This window comes from Hippopotamus amphibius, chromosome 1 (assembly GCF_030028045.1).
Source record: "Hippopotamus amphibius kiboko isolate mHipAmp2 chromosome 1, mHipAmp2.hap2, whole genome shotgun sequence".
Taxonomy (NCBI): domain Eukaryota; kingdom Metazoa; phylum Chordata; class Mammalia; order Artiodactyla; family Hippopotamidae; genus Hippopotamus; species Hippopotamus amphibius.
In genome coordinates this window covers 95881590-95896677 of record NC_080186.1, presented here as the reverse complement: position 1 = coordinate 95896677, position 15088 = coordinate 95881590, and the positions used below count along the sequence as shown (strand labels likewise).

Here is a 15088-nt window from a genome sequence, read left to right as displayed (position 1 = left end):
CAGAAGAGCCTGATGTTCCCAGAATTTCAGAACCACTGGCCCCAGGTTTGCTTATAGTCACATATTCCCATATCTACTAGGGTGTCCTAAGAGGCTGGATGTGAGGTGAAAGTAGGTGGAAAGGGGATGCTACTCCCCAAACTGATGTGACAGGGATGTGCCCCAGACCTGGGGCCAAGTGTCCATTTCAGAGGGGGTGGGGTGGATGAGTGCCTACGAGCAGCAGATGGGTCCCCAATAGGCCTCTCCTCCCACCCCACTTCCTTTGTCAGTTTCCACGTGCATTAAACACACTCAGTCAAGCCCATTCACTCCCCTCAGAATCTGCTGCACCTCCATCCACAATGCTCCTCGACCCGACCTCACCACCGTCCACCACGGCTCTCCCTCTCCAAACAGAGACCCCACCTGCCTCATTATTTAAATAATCTTTATTTCTCATGCACTAGGAAAGATGGGATTGTATGAAACTGCATTTCACAGCAAAGGCCTCGGTCCACAACACAACACAGGGGACCAGGTGGGATCCAGGTCTGATCAAAACTCTGGGGACCATAGCGGGGATACTACCCTCAGGGCTGGTGGCAGATCCAGGACCCTCCAGCTGCAGTGGCTCCAGACACAGCACAGGGTGGCTGCCTCCCCACCACGGAGAGGAGCACACGGACCAGAGGAAGGACAGAGAAAGCTGCTGGGCAGCAACCTGGTAGAGGCGGTGGTCCAGCACCTCCGGGGCCTGAGTCCAGGCAGTCAGGGTTGTGACTCAGCCAATTCTACCTGCCGCAGAGCTACAGCTCCACAGACCCCTGGCAGCCCATGCCCATGACATACGTGTAGAGGCCACACCTGACAGCCCCTCAGCCACATAAAAAAGACAGGGGCCTAAACTCGAGCCCAGCCAAAGCTCAGATTTGCCCAAGCAGGACCCCAAGGCCTAGAGGGGCCAGCCCCCCACAACCATCCCTAGCTCTTGTGGACACTTAGACGCCCACAGGACAGCCAGGCTTCAGAGGATCCTGGGACAGGGCCACCGGCAGGGCAGACCTCAAACGTGGGCCATCAGGTGCCACCTGAGCCAAGATCAGGGCAAAGCAGCTCCTGGGCACCACTCTCCCTGGGGCGGCACAGGGACAGGTACAGGTAGAGACATGCAGCACAGAACAAAGAAGGACAGACACATGCAGAGACCACAACAGAGTGGGAGGGGTCTGAGGACAACGTGGTCAAGCTGCTGAGATGCAGAGGCACCGCACAGGTGGGGCTCACTGAGGCCCCGGGCTCATGGTGATGCCCGCCTCCTCTGGGATGGTCTCCAGCATCTCGCTCTGCACGGCCTGCGTGATAAGCGCCAGCTCCTGGCACAGGGTCTCGTAGCGGTAGCCCACACGGATGTCCGGCACGTTGGTGCGGCGGATGTCGTTGCCCTCGGGGCCCTCCTTGGTATAGTTGGGTCCCAGCCAGTGGCTCTTCACCTGCAGGGGTAGGATAGTGGGCAGGGCTGCAGCCAGCTCTGAGGGGCCAGGACCCCTGGGACCTTCCCAAATGCAGAGCAGGGGAGGAGAGGGGATGCCAGGACCTGTGGGGCCTTCCCAAATGCAGAGCAGGGGAGGAGAGGGGATGCCAGGACCCCTGGGACCTTCCCAAATGCAGAGCAGGGGAGGAGAGGGGATGCCAAGGGGGTGCGGTACCTTGTGGGAGAAGCCGCTCATGAGCACGCTGTTACGTGCCAGCTCGCACATGTCACAGGAGCTGAGCTTCCACACCTGGGTGGCGATGCTGTACTCCTCCATCAGTGGCTCCTGCACAGGCCAGGTGCCCTCAGGCAGGTGCCCCGGACCTGCCGCCCGCCCCTCCCGTGGCCTTGCCACAAGGCATGCTGCACTCCACCAGCAGAGGGCAGCACCAGCCCCGAGACCCCTCTGTCTGGGTGGCCTTGGTGTCCCCCAACACCTGCCTGCCTGGCTGCCCTCCGTGTGCTGACCTTGGTGAAGTGGAACTGAAGGGGGTCGTCGGTGGACAGTGAGACCATGAGGCCGCGGGACAGGTACTCGGGGAGCGGGTTCCGGTGGTAGCTGAGGAAGAGGCTGTTGTTGCTCAGTGGGGACATGGCGATGCCGATCTGGGCCAGGTAATACAGGTACTGCAGGACCGGGGCCTGGGCGGGCAACAGGGAGGGCGGGCCTGTCAGGTGGCCTCCAAGCTGGGGGGGGGACACCTGGTTGTTGGGGGTACAGGTCACAGTGGGGGGTGGGGGGCAGTCCAGGTTGGGCCTGAATTGCAGAGGGTCGGTTACAGCCAGAATCCAAGTGGGGGCCTCAGTGGGGAGGGCTGGGGTCCATGCTGGGGAGGAGGATCAGCTGCTGAAGAGGCCTGCAGGGCTGGGAGGAGGGGAACCACTGGGAGGGGAGGCTGGGGTGCAGAGCCTGACCTTGCGCAGAAGCAGCCCGTGCGAGATGTTCTCAGCCAGCATGAAAGCCGACACCAGGTGGTGGATGGGCCCAGCCTCCCCGCAGTGCGGCCTCAGCACAAAGGTGTGGAAGCCCCTCTGCCTGAGGGGCATGAAGATGGCATCAGGTCCCAAGCCGGGTTCGCCCGGGCTCCTGAGCCCCCACCCGGTGACTTTGCGGGCCTAGGACCAAGGGGCAGGGGTAGAAGATTCTTGGCTGCGAGGGCTGAGCCATGGAGCTCCAAGGGCAGAGAACCCATCGGATCCAAGACTGGGGGCCGAGAGGTGGGTCGGGGCTCTGATGCCCCAGCCCAGGGCGGGCCCAGAGTAAGGACTGCTGGCTGAGACCCAGCAGGGAGGGCAGAGACGCGGCACCCGCGGAGCCCAGGGGCAGGCACCTGCGCAGGTGGTTCAGCATGGCCATGTTGGCGAAGGTGTAGTACAGGTAGTAGGCATAGGGTGGGTTGTCCTCCTCCACCCAAGCCTCGGGGAGGGGGCTCTCCAGGTTGAATATGTGGTTCTCAGGCTTGGACTCATCATCCACGCTGTCAAAGCCGTCCACCTGGCACGAGACCCTGGGGGTCAGGTCCAGAGCTGCAGCCAGGCCTGAGGCAGCGTCCTCCCCACACCCAGCCGTCGGCCGCCCCTCACATGCTCCAAGAAGAGGTGCAGCTCCGGGTGGCTGGCAGGGTGGATGGTGGCCTCGAACAACGGCAGGAAGATGTTCTCCAGCATCTCCTGGAAGTTGGCCAGCTGGCCCTTGGTACGGTACACATCACTGCAGGTGAGACGTATGCACACATGTGTGTGCACGTCAGGGCAGAATCACAGAAGCACTTTTAAGTCATATTGGGTGGGGCAGGCTGGACAGACTGTGAGCGGAACCAGGGAGTCCCTCCTGTTCCGAGGGCTTGGCCAGGACGGGGTGGTCAGCCACCCCAGGAGGGCAGGAGGCAGGCCCTGGCCCCTTGACCTCTGCCTCCCTCGTTCCCTCCCACTCCAAGGGACACTCACAAGAGGCGGGGCACCTGCACGAGCCAGCGCACATTGGGGGAGTGTACGCGGTGCATGACGGCCCAGCGCGCCAGCTTGTCCCACTCGTCCCTCGAGCGCCCGTAAATGGAGAGCCGCAGCTCCGCGTTCTGGTACTTGCTCTCCTCCAGGTCTGACATCACCTCCTGAGTGACACGTGTGGAGCAACGGTCACCCTCAGGCTTCTCAGCCGTCCCTGTCTTCGCGCCCACCAGGTGTGCTCAGTCAGACCTCCTCATGCCCCTCACCCACCCTGCCCACCCACCCAGGCAAGCCCCCAGCTCCCCAGGCTCTCGCTCCGTTGGGCAGGGCTGCAGCAGGCTGATGCCGCCCCTCCCCGTGCATGGGCCCCGGCAGCCCCTCCTCCTCACCTTGATGATATGAGCAAAGTACTTCCCAGAAACCCTGTTGTCGGTCTTGATAAAGATCTCTCGGAGGACAGACTCCCCAATAGGGTTGTATTTGGCATTGAACTTGTCAAAGCGATGGAAGGTGTTCCTGTCCTGGGGGAGAAGGGCAGGCCCAGGTCACCCCCAACCCCCGGCCGGCACGCTGGCCGAGCCCCCCAGCCCCTGCGCCGCCGGAACAGACCGCGTGCACGTCCAGGGTGTCCACACTCAGGTCGTAGGCCGTGAGGTTCATGCTCTCGAAGACCTCTCGCAGTGTCTGCTCGCGGCCCTGCTCCACGTGCACGATCTCCTCCAGGTGCCGCTTCATCGCCCGCTTGATGAAGCGCAGCAGGTGCTTCTGGTTCATGCAGGAGGAGGCATGGATATGCGTATCCACCTGGTGGGGAACGGGGACTGCTGGGTCCACGGGAGGCTGGGACAGTCTGTGGTCTGGGCGGTGGGACGGGAGCGGACCCTCCCAACTGGAAGCTGGGTGGGGGTCAAAGCCTGGGAGCGGGAGGCTGGGCAGAGGTGCAGGGTCAGACTGGGGGGTGAGGGCTCACCTTGCGGATGTTGTAGAAGTCTCGGTGTGGCACCTTCTTCTGGGCGGCCAGCTCCTTCATCTCATTGAGCAGCACGTGCATCTGGAACTTGGAGCTCAGGTACTGCAGCCGGCGGTAACAGAATGACTTTCTGGGCAGGAGGAGAAACAGGTAGGGGCTTAGGCCCGCAGGGAGGCACCTGGGAGGGCCTGGGTGGAGAGCAGAGGGAGGAGGCAGGAGGGTGCAGGACTGAGGCTGCCGAGGGGGCGGCAGGTGACAGGAAAGTCTAGGCCTCGGTGACTATGAGAGGGTGAGAGACTGGGTGACAGGTGTCTGGGACAGGGCTGGGGCTGGAAGAGGGGAGCCGAGTGTCTGGGACAGGCGTAGACTCACATGGGACCATTAATAATCAGAGTCATCAGCACGTTGACATCTGCCACGAATTCCTGCAGGTCGGGGTACGGCAGCTCCACCTCTGAGCAACTGGTGTGTAGGGGGAGCTTGAGTGAGCAGAGCAGACCAGGCCCTGTGGGCCCTCCCAAGCCGGTGCACCCCCCACAGCTGTCCCCTGCAGCACACCCCACACCCCTCTTACTGCTCATCGGGTTCCCTGTGGGTGTAGACGTGAACCACACCCCGCACCATGCGCAGACCCAAGCCCAGGTCCACCGGCATGGTGCTCGGCTCACAGTGCTCGTACGGGTGCTGCTCCAGCGCGGGGGGGTGCACCGGGGCATCTGTGGCGGGGAGCAGGGCGGAGTCAGGGCCAGGGCTCTTCCAGGCCACCCTCTGCCCAGCCCAGAGGCCCCAGCAGGACAGCCCCTGCCCCTGCCTCCACCCCCTGCAAACCAAGAGGCTGGAATGAACTCGGGTGTGGGAAGAAGCAGGCAGGCTGAGGTTCCTGGGCACCAAGCGCGGGGAGCCTGGGATGCCCGGGCACTTGGAGTAGGACAGGGATGGGGGGTCCCACCAGCGGACACAGGGGTGTCGGGGCCCTGCTCGTAGGTCCGTGTCTCCAGAGGCTTCTCCGCCAGCTGCTGCAGGTACCGGCGGGTGGTGGGGCAGAAGCTCTGAAGTGACAGGGCCATGTACTTCTCCCGGATGAAGAGAGCCCGCACCACGCTCTTGGCTGCATCCAACAGGTCTGTGAATGGCACCTGGAGACGGGGACATGGGATCCCTCTCCTCAGTCCCAGACCCGGCTCACTCTCACCTCTTCCCTGGGCCTCGACTCCAGAAACACTCAGATCACTCTGTTCTCGGCACAGCAACGAGCTCCCAGCCAGACCCTCTGCCCCTCCAGCTTTCAGAAAGAGAGAGGCCCTCTCTGGCCTCCAGCCCCAGCTCCCCAGGAGGGGGGAGCCCACCAGGACCCAGGGGGTGGGGACACTCACCCCACACTTCTCCTCCCCAGAGATGGTGACCCGCTGAAACTCCCGCTCCAGCACCACATCACGCTCCCGCAGGCCCCGGTCGCCCTGTCCCTCACCCTGCTCCTTGTAGAGCCTACAGGCGGAGGGTACAAGGGAAGGGCTGGAGGCAGCAGGGGGACAGGCCCCAGCCCCGCATCCCCACACCCACACCCCTCTGCCCTCCTCACTGGAGGTCCGAGTCACTGTCCGTCTTCAGGAAATCTTGCCTGGCCCGCAGCAGGATGTCCGGCTCAAGCCTGGGGGTGAGAGGAGTGAGAGGTGAGGCAGATGACGAGGCCTGCGCTCCCAGGTCCCTGCACTGGACTAGGTGCCGTGCACGTGCGGTCACCTGTGGTCCTTGCAGGGCTGCAGGACCCTGTACCTACGCGGGTGCTGCTCTTGCCCCACAACAGAGATGAGGAAGCACACCCAGAAGTTAAGCAACATGTTGCAGGGCACGCTGGTGGGCAGAAGACGGAACCAGAGCCAGCAGCCTGACTCCAAAGCCTATGCTTCTCACCACTGCTCTGTGCCGCCTCCCCAGGGGGCCCCAGAGGGAGGACTGCTCAGAGGAGAACAGAGGTGGGGCTCTGAAAGCGTCCGGATGGAGACAGAGGGGTGCTGGGCAGACGACCTGATGCTCCTCCCTCCAACCCCACGCTGTCTGCGTGCCCCCACCCCGTGCCCCTGCCTGTGCCCCTCACCCCGTGCCCCCTGCCTGTGCCCCCACTCCATGGCCCCCTGCCTGTGCCCCCACCCCATGGCCTCTGCCTGTGCCCCCACCCCGTGCCCCCTGCCTGTGCACCCACCCCATGCCCCCTGCCTGTGCCCCAACTCCATGCCCCCTGCCTGTGCCCCCTGCCTGTGCCCCTCATCCCATGGCCCCTACCTGTGCCCCCACCCCATGCCCCCACCCCGTGCCCCCTGCCTGTGCCCCCCGAGGGGGCCAGCCCGGCTCTGAGGCTGGAGGCTCACTTGACATCCTGGCTGATCTGCCTCTCCAGGCGCTGCCGCCGCTCCTCCAGCTGCTCGATGGGGCTCTCCTCGGGGAACTCGTAAGGGGCGCTACGGAGCTCACTCTCAGCCAGGGAGCGGCTGAACAGCTCCTGGGAGGAGGGAAGGGAGGACCGGTGTGGCCCTGCGGTCCGGGTCTGGGGATGGGGTGAGGGCCCGGGAGCCGGGGCGCCTGGGACAGGCCGGGGCTCAGGGCACAGCCAAGCGTGACGTAAGGGGACGGCGGAGGTGGAGGGGTGCGGGGAGCGGGGCCGGGCGTGGGGGGCGCGGCGGGGGGACAGAGGGCGGTGCGGTGCCAGGCGATACCTCGGCGATCTCCTTGCATTTGCCATCCATAGACGTGCGCAGGTCGAGCGGGAAGTGCTTGAGGCAGGGGGCAGGGCCCGGCAGGGACCGGGCAGGCTGCAGCGGAGGGGCCCCCAGCCCCCCCCGAGCCTCTGTGGAGACAGTGACGCCGTGTCAGAGGGTGGAGGGCAGGGCCTGGGTGCGCTGGAAGCCCTGGGCCCCTGCCTGGCCCAGGCCAGCCCCGGAGAGAGGCCCGTGCCGCCTCAGAGGCAGAGGAGTGAGCCTGCGCGCGGACCTCACCCGCCGTCGGGCACAGGGACCCTTCACTCACTCCAGGCTCAGGGGTGGGGACGCAAGTCTGCCCCTAGAACGAGCGGATTCATTCAGCTCAGGAATAAAAATCCGAATCCTGGACGAGGGGCCACTCCATCAGGCCTGAAAGAACCTCCATGTGAGTACCTGCTACAGGCAGGCACCCGTGTGTCCATGTGCACACACATACACACACTCCCTCTCTCCAGGTGCTCATGAAGGCCACACCAGCGATGCCCAGCGCACAGCTTCCAGGCTAGGCAGTCCAGGACCAGACTCTGCCTCTGGAGGGCCAGGGCCTGGGCCTGACACACTGGACCTACAGAGCCTGGCGAAGCCACAGCGGTCACTCTGCTCTGACCTGGGGACCAGCCTTCGAGGGAAGAGGAGGAGAGGAAGTGAAGGACCTGGTTGGCAGCAGGAACCCTACCTCCTCCCTGGAGACCTGCCCTCTCCTCCAGGACCCCAGGGCTGCCAAGATGTGGCCTGGCTCCAGCCTGCCCCTCCTACTGCTGGCTGCCCCTCCAAAGGGAGCTGCCACAAACAGTCTGCGCCACTCAGAGGCCCCAGGATCTGGACCGGAGGCCCTAGAGAGGGCCTGGGGAAGGAAGTATCAGAAGCCAGAGTCTCTCTCCATAGAGGGAAGAATTCCTCAGCTTCCACGAGCAGGTTGGCACTAAAGGCCTTGACGCTGATAACCTAGAGAGGCTGCCTGAGTTCCCAGCCCACCCCCAAAGAACCCTTCCTGGGCTCCCAACCCCGCCCTCCCCCAGCAGGAAGCTCTCCCAGCCAGCTCTGGGAGGGTGGGCACTCCCCTCCAGCACCCTCCTTTTCCCTCTCCACTGTGGCTCAGGGATGAACTGGAGGCTCGACTCAGGTGGTGAGCCTTGACGTCTCTGGGCCCACTTCCCGATATCCCAGAGTCCTGTCCCAAGGCTGGACAAAAAGAAGGGGGGTGCCCCCCAGATCCAGGACCTAGCTCCCCCTCACCCTGGTGCCTACCTGGGCCCTACCTGCAGAGTCAGGCAGCGCCAGCCGGCAGCCCTGCGCCCCCTTGCCCGCCTCTTTGCTGAGTAGAGCTGTAGCCTGTCCCCCAGGACAGCTCAGGGGCCGGCACGGGCTGTACCAAGTGCAGCTGCATGCAGGGGAGACCTGATCAGGGGGCTGGGGAAGCTCAGGAGAGCCCAGAAATCAAGGGAAGGAGTAGTAGAGTTGAGAGATAAGAGGAACCCTCACACTGAACAAGGCCTTAACCTCTACAGCGCCAGGGCCCAGCCTAGAGTGGGGCCCCCAAGGGGGAGGAGCAGGGCAGGCCGATATGGGCAGGGCGGGCTGGCAGGGTAGGGACAAGCCTCCTTAAAATGCAATGCGCTAGGGGATCGTGTGTAGGGCCTGGCTCGCCAAAGGGTAGGAGGGCGTGAGCAGCCCTCTCATCTCCATACCCAACAGCCCAGGCCAGCTTCCTCTGCCCAGTGGCCTTGTTTTGCTCACAACTGTCCTCTGGGCCCCTGACTATGGGGTCCCTCGGGAGAGGCAGGGCCTCTGCTGGAGAGAGGAGCTGGCTGGCAGCGGGGGAGAGGCTCAGTCCAGGAAGGGACCAGTTACTGAGCTTCCCTGCTGCCTGGGGGTCTGGTTCACAGCCCCCTAGACCTCTGACATCTGTCCAAGCCTATCATTGGGGACAAACTGCCCAGGAGGAGAGGTTCAGGAGAAGTGGCACTAGAATGTGGAGGACTTGAGTCTGACTCTGTTCCCAATTATTGGCAAGTCTCTACCTTCTGGAGGATTCAAGTCGCCCTATAATGGGGTGATAAGGGGTCCTGCCCTGCCTAGTCACAGCTGCCGTAAGGCACACAGAGATATGGCTCTGTAAGTGTTCTGGAAAACACCATCATCTGTGATTATGAACTCCTGGGACCCTCCAAATACTTCCCACATGCAGTACCACCCATTGGGGGGCAGCGGGAGCTTCTGGGCCCACTGTAGGCCAAGGCAATGAGCAGTGAGGGTGTGAAGAGAACAGAACTGGCAGGGTGGGGACAACTAACTCTTACTCGGAAGAGGGCAGCGCACAGAAAGAGGAAGGAAAGATGGGCACCTGCTCTGCCATCAGAGTGTAAGACAGAGCCCAAGGTCCTTGCTTTGCCCAAGAACCTTGATCCTACACAGATCCTCCCCACTTCTAACCCGCTCCAGAGAAGCCAACCATAGACCTCCAGGGCTGGTCTGTAACAGGTCAGCAGAACAGATTTAAAGGCCCTAATCTCAACCACCTCTCCTAGCAGGGTGACCCAAGGTCTCCACAGAAATGCTGGGGCGACCAGGACAGGTTCTAGCAGGCAAAGCCATCCCCCCAACCTGCCAGGCCACTGCACAGGGCTGCCAGGTTTCACTAGAGGTGACAGAAAGGCAGTAACCTCCACACTCCCTGAGGCCAGGTCTAGAAGACCCAGCTTCTCCCAGGGTCTGTACCACAGCACCCCCTCACCCCCCCACCTCCCCCATATACACGGCATGGGGCACGAGGAGGGGTGGCCAAAAGCCAGAGGGGGCTACTCCCCACCCATTCCCACCAACTCCAAGATTTTTGCCAACCTGTCTACTCACTTGACCAGAGCCCCTCACTCACTGCCAAGGCTGCCTTAGCGGGTAGAGAGGTACCCAAGGCTTTGACCCACAAATAGCAGACGCTCCCACCATGTGACCATCCAAAGGTGTACAGGTCTAGGCCCAGGGGACACACCCTCTGGAGGCACAGACCTGGGCACAGAGAACACAGACCCTCAGGCCAATACAGAACTCAGGCCAGCATCTCCAGTAGCATAAGAAAAATCTGGCTACAAGTACAGACAGCTGCTGGCGGTAGCAGTCAGGGACACTGACTTGACCTGATCACCAAAGTGGGGGTGGTCTTCCCTTAGCCACAGGCCTGGGAGCAGCAGATGGCAGGTAGATAACCCTCAGCAAGCACAGACCCAGGCAGCCGAGCCCTCAGGGAGATGGGCACAGCCACACCAAGCTGCCAGCGCAAGTGGTGCAGAGATGCCTACTGGAGTGGGAGCTGAACCAAAGGGTGCAGGAGCACACGCAGGCGGGCAGTGGTCCCAGCCTGAGCCCCTGCACGGCCCCACCCCAAGGACACCCTGTACTTCTAAGGAAGCTCACAAGACAGACCAAGAATGAACAAACTGCAAACAACAGATACAGTTGAGCCCTCAGACCCTGGATGTCAGGTGGCAATAGGTGTACCCTAAGGTCGGACCCCTAGTTACAGGGTTCGAGATCTGGGATCCTAGAAAGAGAACCTAACTGCAGGAGGACAGCCTGAGCCTGCCTGATAAATACACAGTCGCCAGCAGTGTGGCCAGTCCGCCCCACACATCCCCCACTCCATTCACACACACTCCACACGCAAACAGTCTTAGCACATCCACACGCTGACACGTGTGCAAATACACTCTTGCTGCACCCACACCCACGCCCACTCCTCCTTAGAGAGGCAGCATCCCCGACACAGAAACCTGTCACCCTCTACCCCACCTCCCTCCCCACACCACCTCCCAAGCCAGCTGTCCCTGGGAGGAGGACACAGGGGCACCACCGCAGAGAAGGTGCAGGAGAAGCCCCCCTCCTTAAGGAACCAGTGGCCTGGGCGAGAGGTGGGGAGGCAGACCCAGCCCGAGGCCAGGAAGCACACACTCACCTGGTACTGCAGAGGAAACCTGCAGGCTGGCCCGCTTCTTAAAGGGATATTTGGCCTTAGGTTTGCCGGGGCCAGATGAATAGGATGCCATGGCTCGGGCCACGGAGACCGCGGGGGGAGTCTGGGCCGCACCAGCTGGGCCTGGCTCTGCCACATCCAACCCCTTCCTCCGCTCCGCCCCCAGCGGGAGTGACTGATGCAGGAAGCAGAGGCCCCGCAGGCGGAAGAGGCCCTGGCCACGATTTCTGATGTTGTCTAGGCAACCTCAGGAGGGGGGCCTCCATCCCCTCCCCTTATCCCTCCCCTCCTTTCCTCAGTCCCAGGAGTGACTCGACTGATGACAGCTGGTCCTGGGGATGGAGATGAGGAAACAGGATGGGGACAGGCAACCCCAGCACTCCACTAACCCCCCAGGAGCCCTTGCCCCTTGCGAGGGCTCTGGAGCAAAAGAGTCAAAGTCCAGGCTAACTGGTCCAGCCAGCCTGGGAGAAGAAAATAATATAGAGAGGGATCCAGCGAAAGCTCCCCCGAGCTCAGAACACTTTCCTCTCAGGGCCATCGGACTCCGTGAAAACCCAGCCCCTCTGGGGCAGAGTCCCCTTTTTCCCTCCTCTGACCCCCAGCCCCGGGGGTAGCCCAGCTCTGGGAGGATAGGGTGGAACTGAGAATCCCAGCCCAGTAGGGAGGAGCCTGTCTTGGGAAAATTCCACTGTCCACAGAAGCTACTCTCCAGGAAGGCAGGGAGGCCAGGAGGCAGGGGTTTCTCTAGGGTCCAGAAAGAGACCCCAGCGGCTTCTGACTTTTGTGTCTTTCCTCATTCAGGCTCTGCTCTCCGGGCGCTCCCCAGGAGGAGCTGGTCGCCTTCCCTAGGTCTGTAGGCTGTGCCCACCCTGTTGTCACCGTGGCCACTGCACTTCTCTGTCCCAGAGACCTTGTCCCCCTACACACGCATACACACTCACCTGAGGCCATGCTGCCCGAGCCCTGAAAAGTACCAGGGAGTCTGCTCGCCAGGGTCTGCACCGCCGGGAAGCCGGGTCGCGAGGGAGGGGAGGAGGGCCGGGGTCCAGACTCTGCCAAGTCGCTCCAAGGGCCCAGGCCCTGGCACCGAGATGGGAGAAGTAAGGCAGTCTTTCAATATTGCTGGCTGGCGGGAGGCGGACCCCCGCCGACCTGGGCGGCTGCACTGGTCTTGTAGACCCCGGAGCCGCAACCCCCAGCCCCGCCCTCGGAAGGCGGGTAGGCCACGTGCTCCCCAGAGAGCGGGACCCGGAACTCATCTGGACTTCCCTCCACACTTTCTGGGTATTCGGGGTCTGACTCCGGTAGCTGGGCTGTGGGGGGGGGGGGGGGGGGTCACGCAACAGGTGCGAGCCCACCAAAACCTCGCCTGCGCCGGCGCGCTCCTCCGCAGCCTCCGGCGCCTCCGGGTCCGCGGCCCCGCCCCTGCCGGCCCCGCCCCCGCCAAGCCGGCCCCGCCCCCGCCATGTCTACTCTTCCCAGGCGCCACGTGGGCAGCCGCCGCTCAGCATCTGCCCGGCAGCGTCTTGGGCAAGCTCTGTGCGTCAGCTTCCTCACCAGTAGAAGTGAGATGGGGTAATCGCAGTACCTCACTCAAAGGGGTTGTTGTGAGGATTAAACGTTAAGCACCTCGCGCGATGCCTGGCCCAAAGCCAGTACCCAATGAAAGATAGCTACTATTATTGTCCCAGGATTCTCTCTTAGTAAAAGTCCTTCCCGGCATTCTTACTCTAGGTGTCTGTTTTCTTACGCGGGCAGGCCTAGCTAGGCAGGACGTGCCCTGCAATTCTGGCTCCCCTTCCCACTTTTATTTCTGTATTTGTTGGTCAAAAGCTTAGGCTCTGTAGCCAGGATGCCTGGATTCAATTCCAGACTCCACGTATTTCCTGACTGCTGTTGGGAGTGTTGTTAACTTCTCTGTGCTTCTATTTTTTTTTTCTTAAAGTTATTTTTATTTATTTGATTGTGCTGGATCTTAGCTCCTTAGTTGCTTCTAGACAGCTCCTTAGTTGTGGCATGCAAACTCTTGGTTGCAGTATGCATGTGGGATCTAGTTCCCTGCCCAGGGATCGAACCTGTGCCCCCTGCATTGGAAGTACAAGTTTTAACCGCTATGCCACCAGGGAAATCCCTTCTCTATGCTTCTATTTCTTCTATAAAATGAGAGTAAGACACCCTACTTTATATGGTAGTTAGGATAAATGAACTAATATAAGTTAAATGCCTGGCCTGTAGTTACTGCTCAGTAATGTTTCATATTATCAGTTCTGTATTACCATTGCCGTGTCCTTGGCCTTGGTCTCCTGTTGACACTCTCAGAGGTTGATTCACCTTGTAGCTTATAAAGAAGGTGCGTTGGGCTATTTTGGGGACTGCGGATACCCCACCCAATCAGTGGCAGGGAATCTTACTTAAAGGAAACCTGTGGGGGAAAGACCCTATAACTTCACTGAACATAATTAAGTGTATTAGCAGCTACGAGTCTTTTTCCTATTTCTCCATCTTGTGGGAGCCCTTTGCCCTCCCCCCACCAAACTCGGTTGTACTAATGCTGTTTGTCCACCTCCTCCCAGTTCTCACCACCCCCACAGCCAAATTCCTTCCCAAACTCTGCCTTCCCACCTCCTCCCCAGGCTGGATTGTGGACCCTGACCCCTATTCTCTACCTGGATCTGGTGTTGCCTCCATTGATCCCTGCCTATTGCTCTTCACCCTGGACAAACTACAAAACCATGGCCTCCATAAACATGGAGGGGGGGAAAGTTCACCTCACAAAGAATCAATAAAACTAAAAAGAGAACAAGGAGATACCATGCTTACCCATCAAATTAGCAAAGATTAAAGGGAAAAAAAATCCTAAAGCAGGCAAGGGTGCAGTTAGTGAGAAGGGACACACACCTATCCTACTGGTGGTCGTAAACATTGATGTAATATTTCTGAAAGCCATTTGGCAACATATAATCAAGAGTCTTAATAAGGTTCATATTATTTGACCCAGTAATTCCACTTCCAGAAAATTGTTCTTCTAAAAAGAGCTGCAAGAAAAATATGCACAAAATTGTTCATAACTGCAATGTTTATCACATAGAAAGGTTGGAAACTTAAAGGTCCAATAATAGGAAAATGTTTAAATTATATGCATACAATGAAATACAACCATTAAAGATTGTTCTTGAAGAATTTCTTAGGTGAAAATGTTTACAAAGTAAAGTTAGGTGAAAAAATGGATGCAAAAATCTATACATACAGTATAGCCCTAATTATGTGACATATATGCATAGAAAATAAACACATGAAAAAGTTTAACAAATGATTATCTGTAAATGGTGGAATTATGGGCTATATTTATTTTCTACTTTATACTTATTTGCATTTTATACTTATATACATTATTTTTATAATCAAGGCAACAAAAGTCTATGAAAATCTCTAGCAGCCTCCACACCCCACCTAGTTAAGACTCTCCTGTGTCTTAACCCCAGACTAAATTGGTCTTGGGGCCTTCAGGAATTTTGAGGCTGTTGGGCTCTCAACAATGAATAATAAAATAAATCTCAAAAAACAAATTAAAAATAAAGGAAAAATCAAGTACCAGGTAACCATGTAGAATGTCACCTATATTCTGATACAATGCAAATTTTGACATAGTTTTAAGGGGTGGTGTCTTGCATTGGGCCCAGTCTTTTTAGGATTCCCCCTTAATCCAGACCTACCTACCTGTTTAACTACTTAACAAGCCCATATGTGGCAATTCCACCCTATCTAGGCAAACCAGTTCACTAGTCCCTTCGTGCTCCTCCCTAGTCCCATCTGCAACACACCCTTCACCCTATAACCCTCCCCTATTTCTAGGCCATTTGGTATACTGTGCCTGCTAGGAAGTCTGCACTGATTACAGCTAAACATCATTCTCCCCACCTACACAACATCAG

At 59.6% G+C, this 15088-nt stretch overlaps 1 protein-coding gene across 7 annotated transcripts; it reads right to left on the bottom strand.

The window, feature by feature from the left end:
- Positions 1-420: 420 nt before the first annotated feature.
- AMPD2 (adenosine monophosphate deaminase 2) lies at positions 421-12530 on the bottom strand. 7 transcript variants are annotated; one of them, XM_057727098.1, is made up of 18 exons: positions 12098-12530; positions 7142-7272; positions 6797-6927; positions 6010-6078; positions 5804-5915; positions 5380-5566; positions 5005-5146; positions 4803-4892; positions 4431-4560; positions 4070-4264; positions 3850-3981; positions 3461-3624; positions 3098-3224; positions 2845-3008; positions 2429-2549; positions 1982-2155; positions 1689-1799; positions 421-1472 (listed from the first exon to the last, which is right to left on the bottom strand). In XM_057727098.1, the coding sequence occupies exons 1-18, from the start codon at positions 12105-12107 to the stop codon at positions 1263-1265; spliced, it is 2400 nt and encodes a 799-aa protein (XP_057583081.1). In that variant the 5' UTR covers positions 12108-12530; the 3' UTR covers positions 421-1262. The 7 variants fall into 7 exon arrangements, 5 of the variants coding, with proteins under 5 accessions (XP_057583081.1, XP_057582988.1, XP_057583229.1 ...); XM_057727005.1 differs by lacking the exon at positions 12098-12530 and adding an exon at positions 11136-12082 and having other exon boundaries at positions 659-1472; XM_057727246.1 differs by lacking the exons at positions 7142-7272; positions 12098-12530 and adding an exon at positions 11136-12082 and having other exon boundaries at positions 659-1472.
- Between the last annotated feature and the right edge of the window lie 2558 nt (positions 12531-15088).

Coding starts and splice junctions, on each gene's coding strand:
- AMPD2 (XM_057727005.1), bottom strand. CDS start 11,226: ATGGCATCCTATTCATCTGGCCCCGGCAAACCTAAGGCCAAATATCCC. Junction 6,079..6,796: donor CAGATCAGCCAGGATGTCAA/GTGAGCCTCCAG, acceptor TCTCACCCCCAG/GCTTGAGCCGGACATCCTGC. Junction 4,561..4,802: donor CTGATTATTAATGGTCCCAT/GTGAGTCTACGC, acceptor CCTCCTGCCCAG/AAAGTCATTCTGTTACCGCC.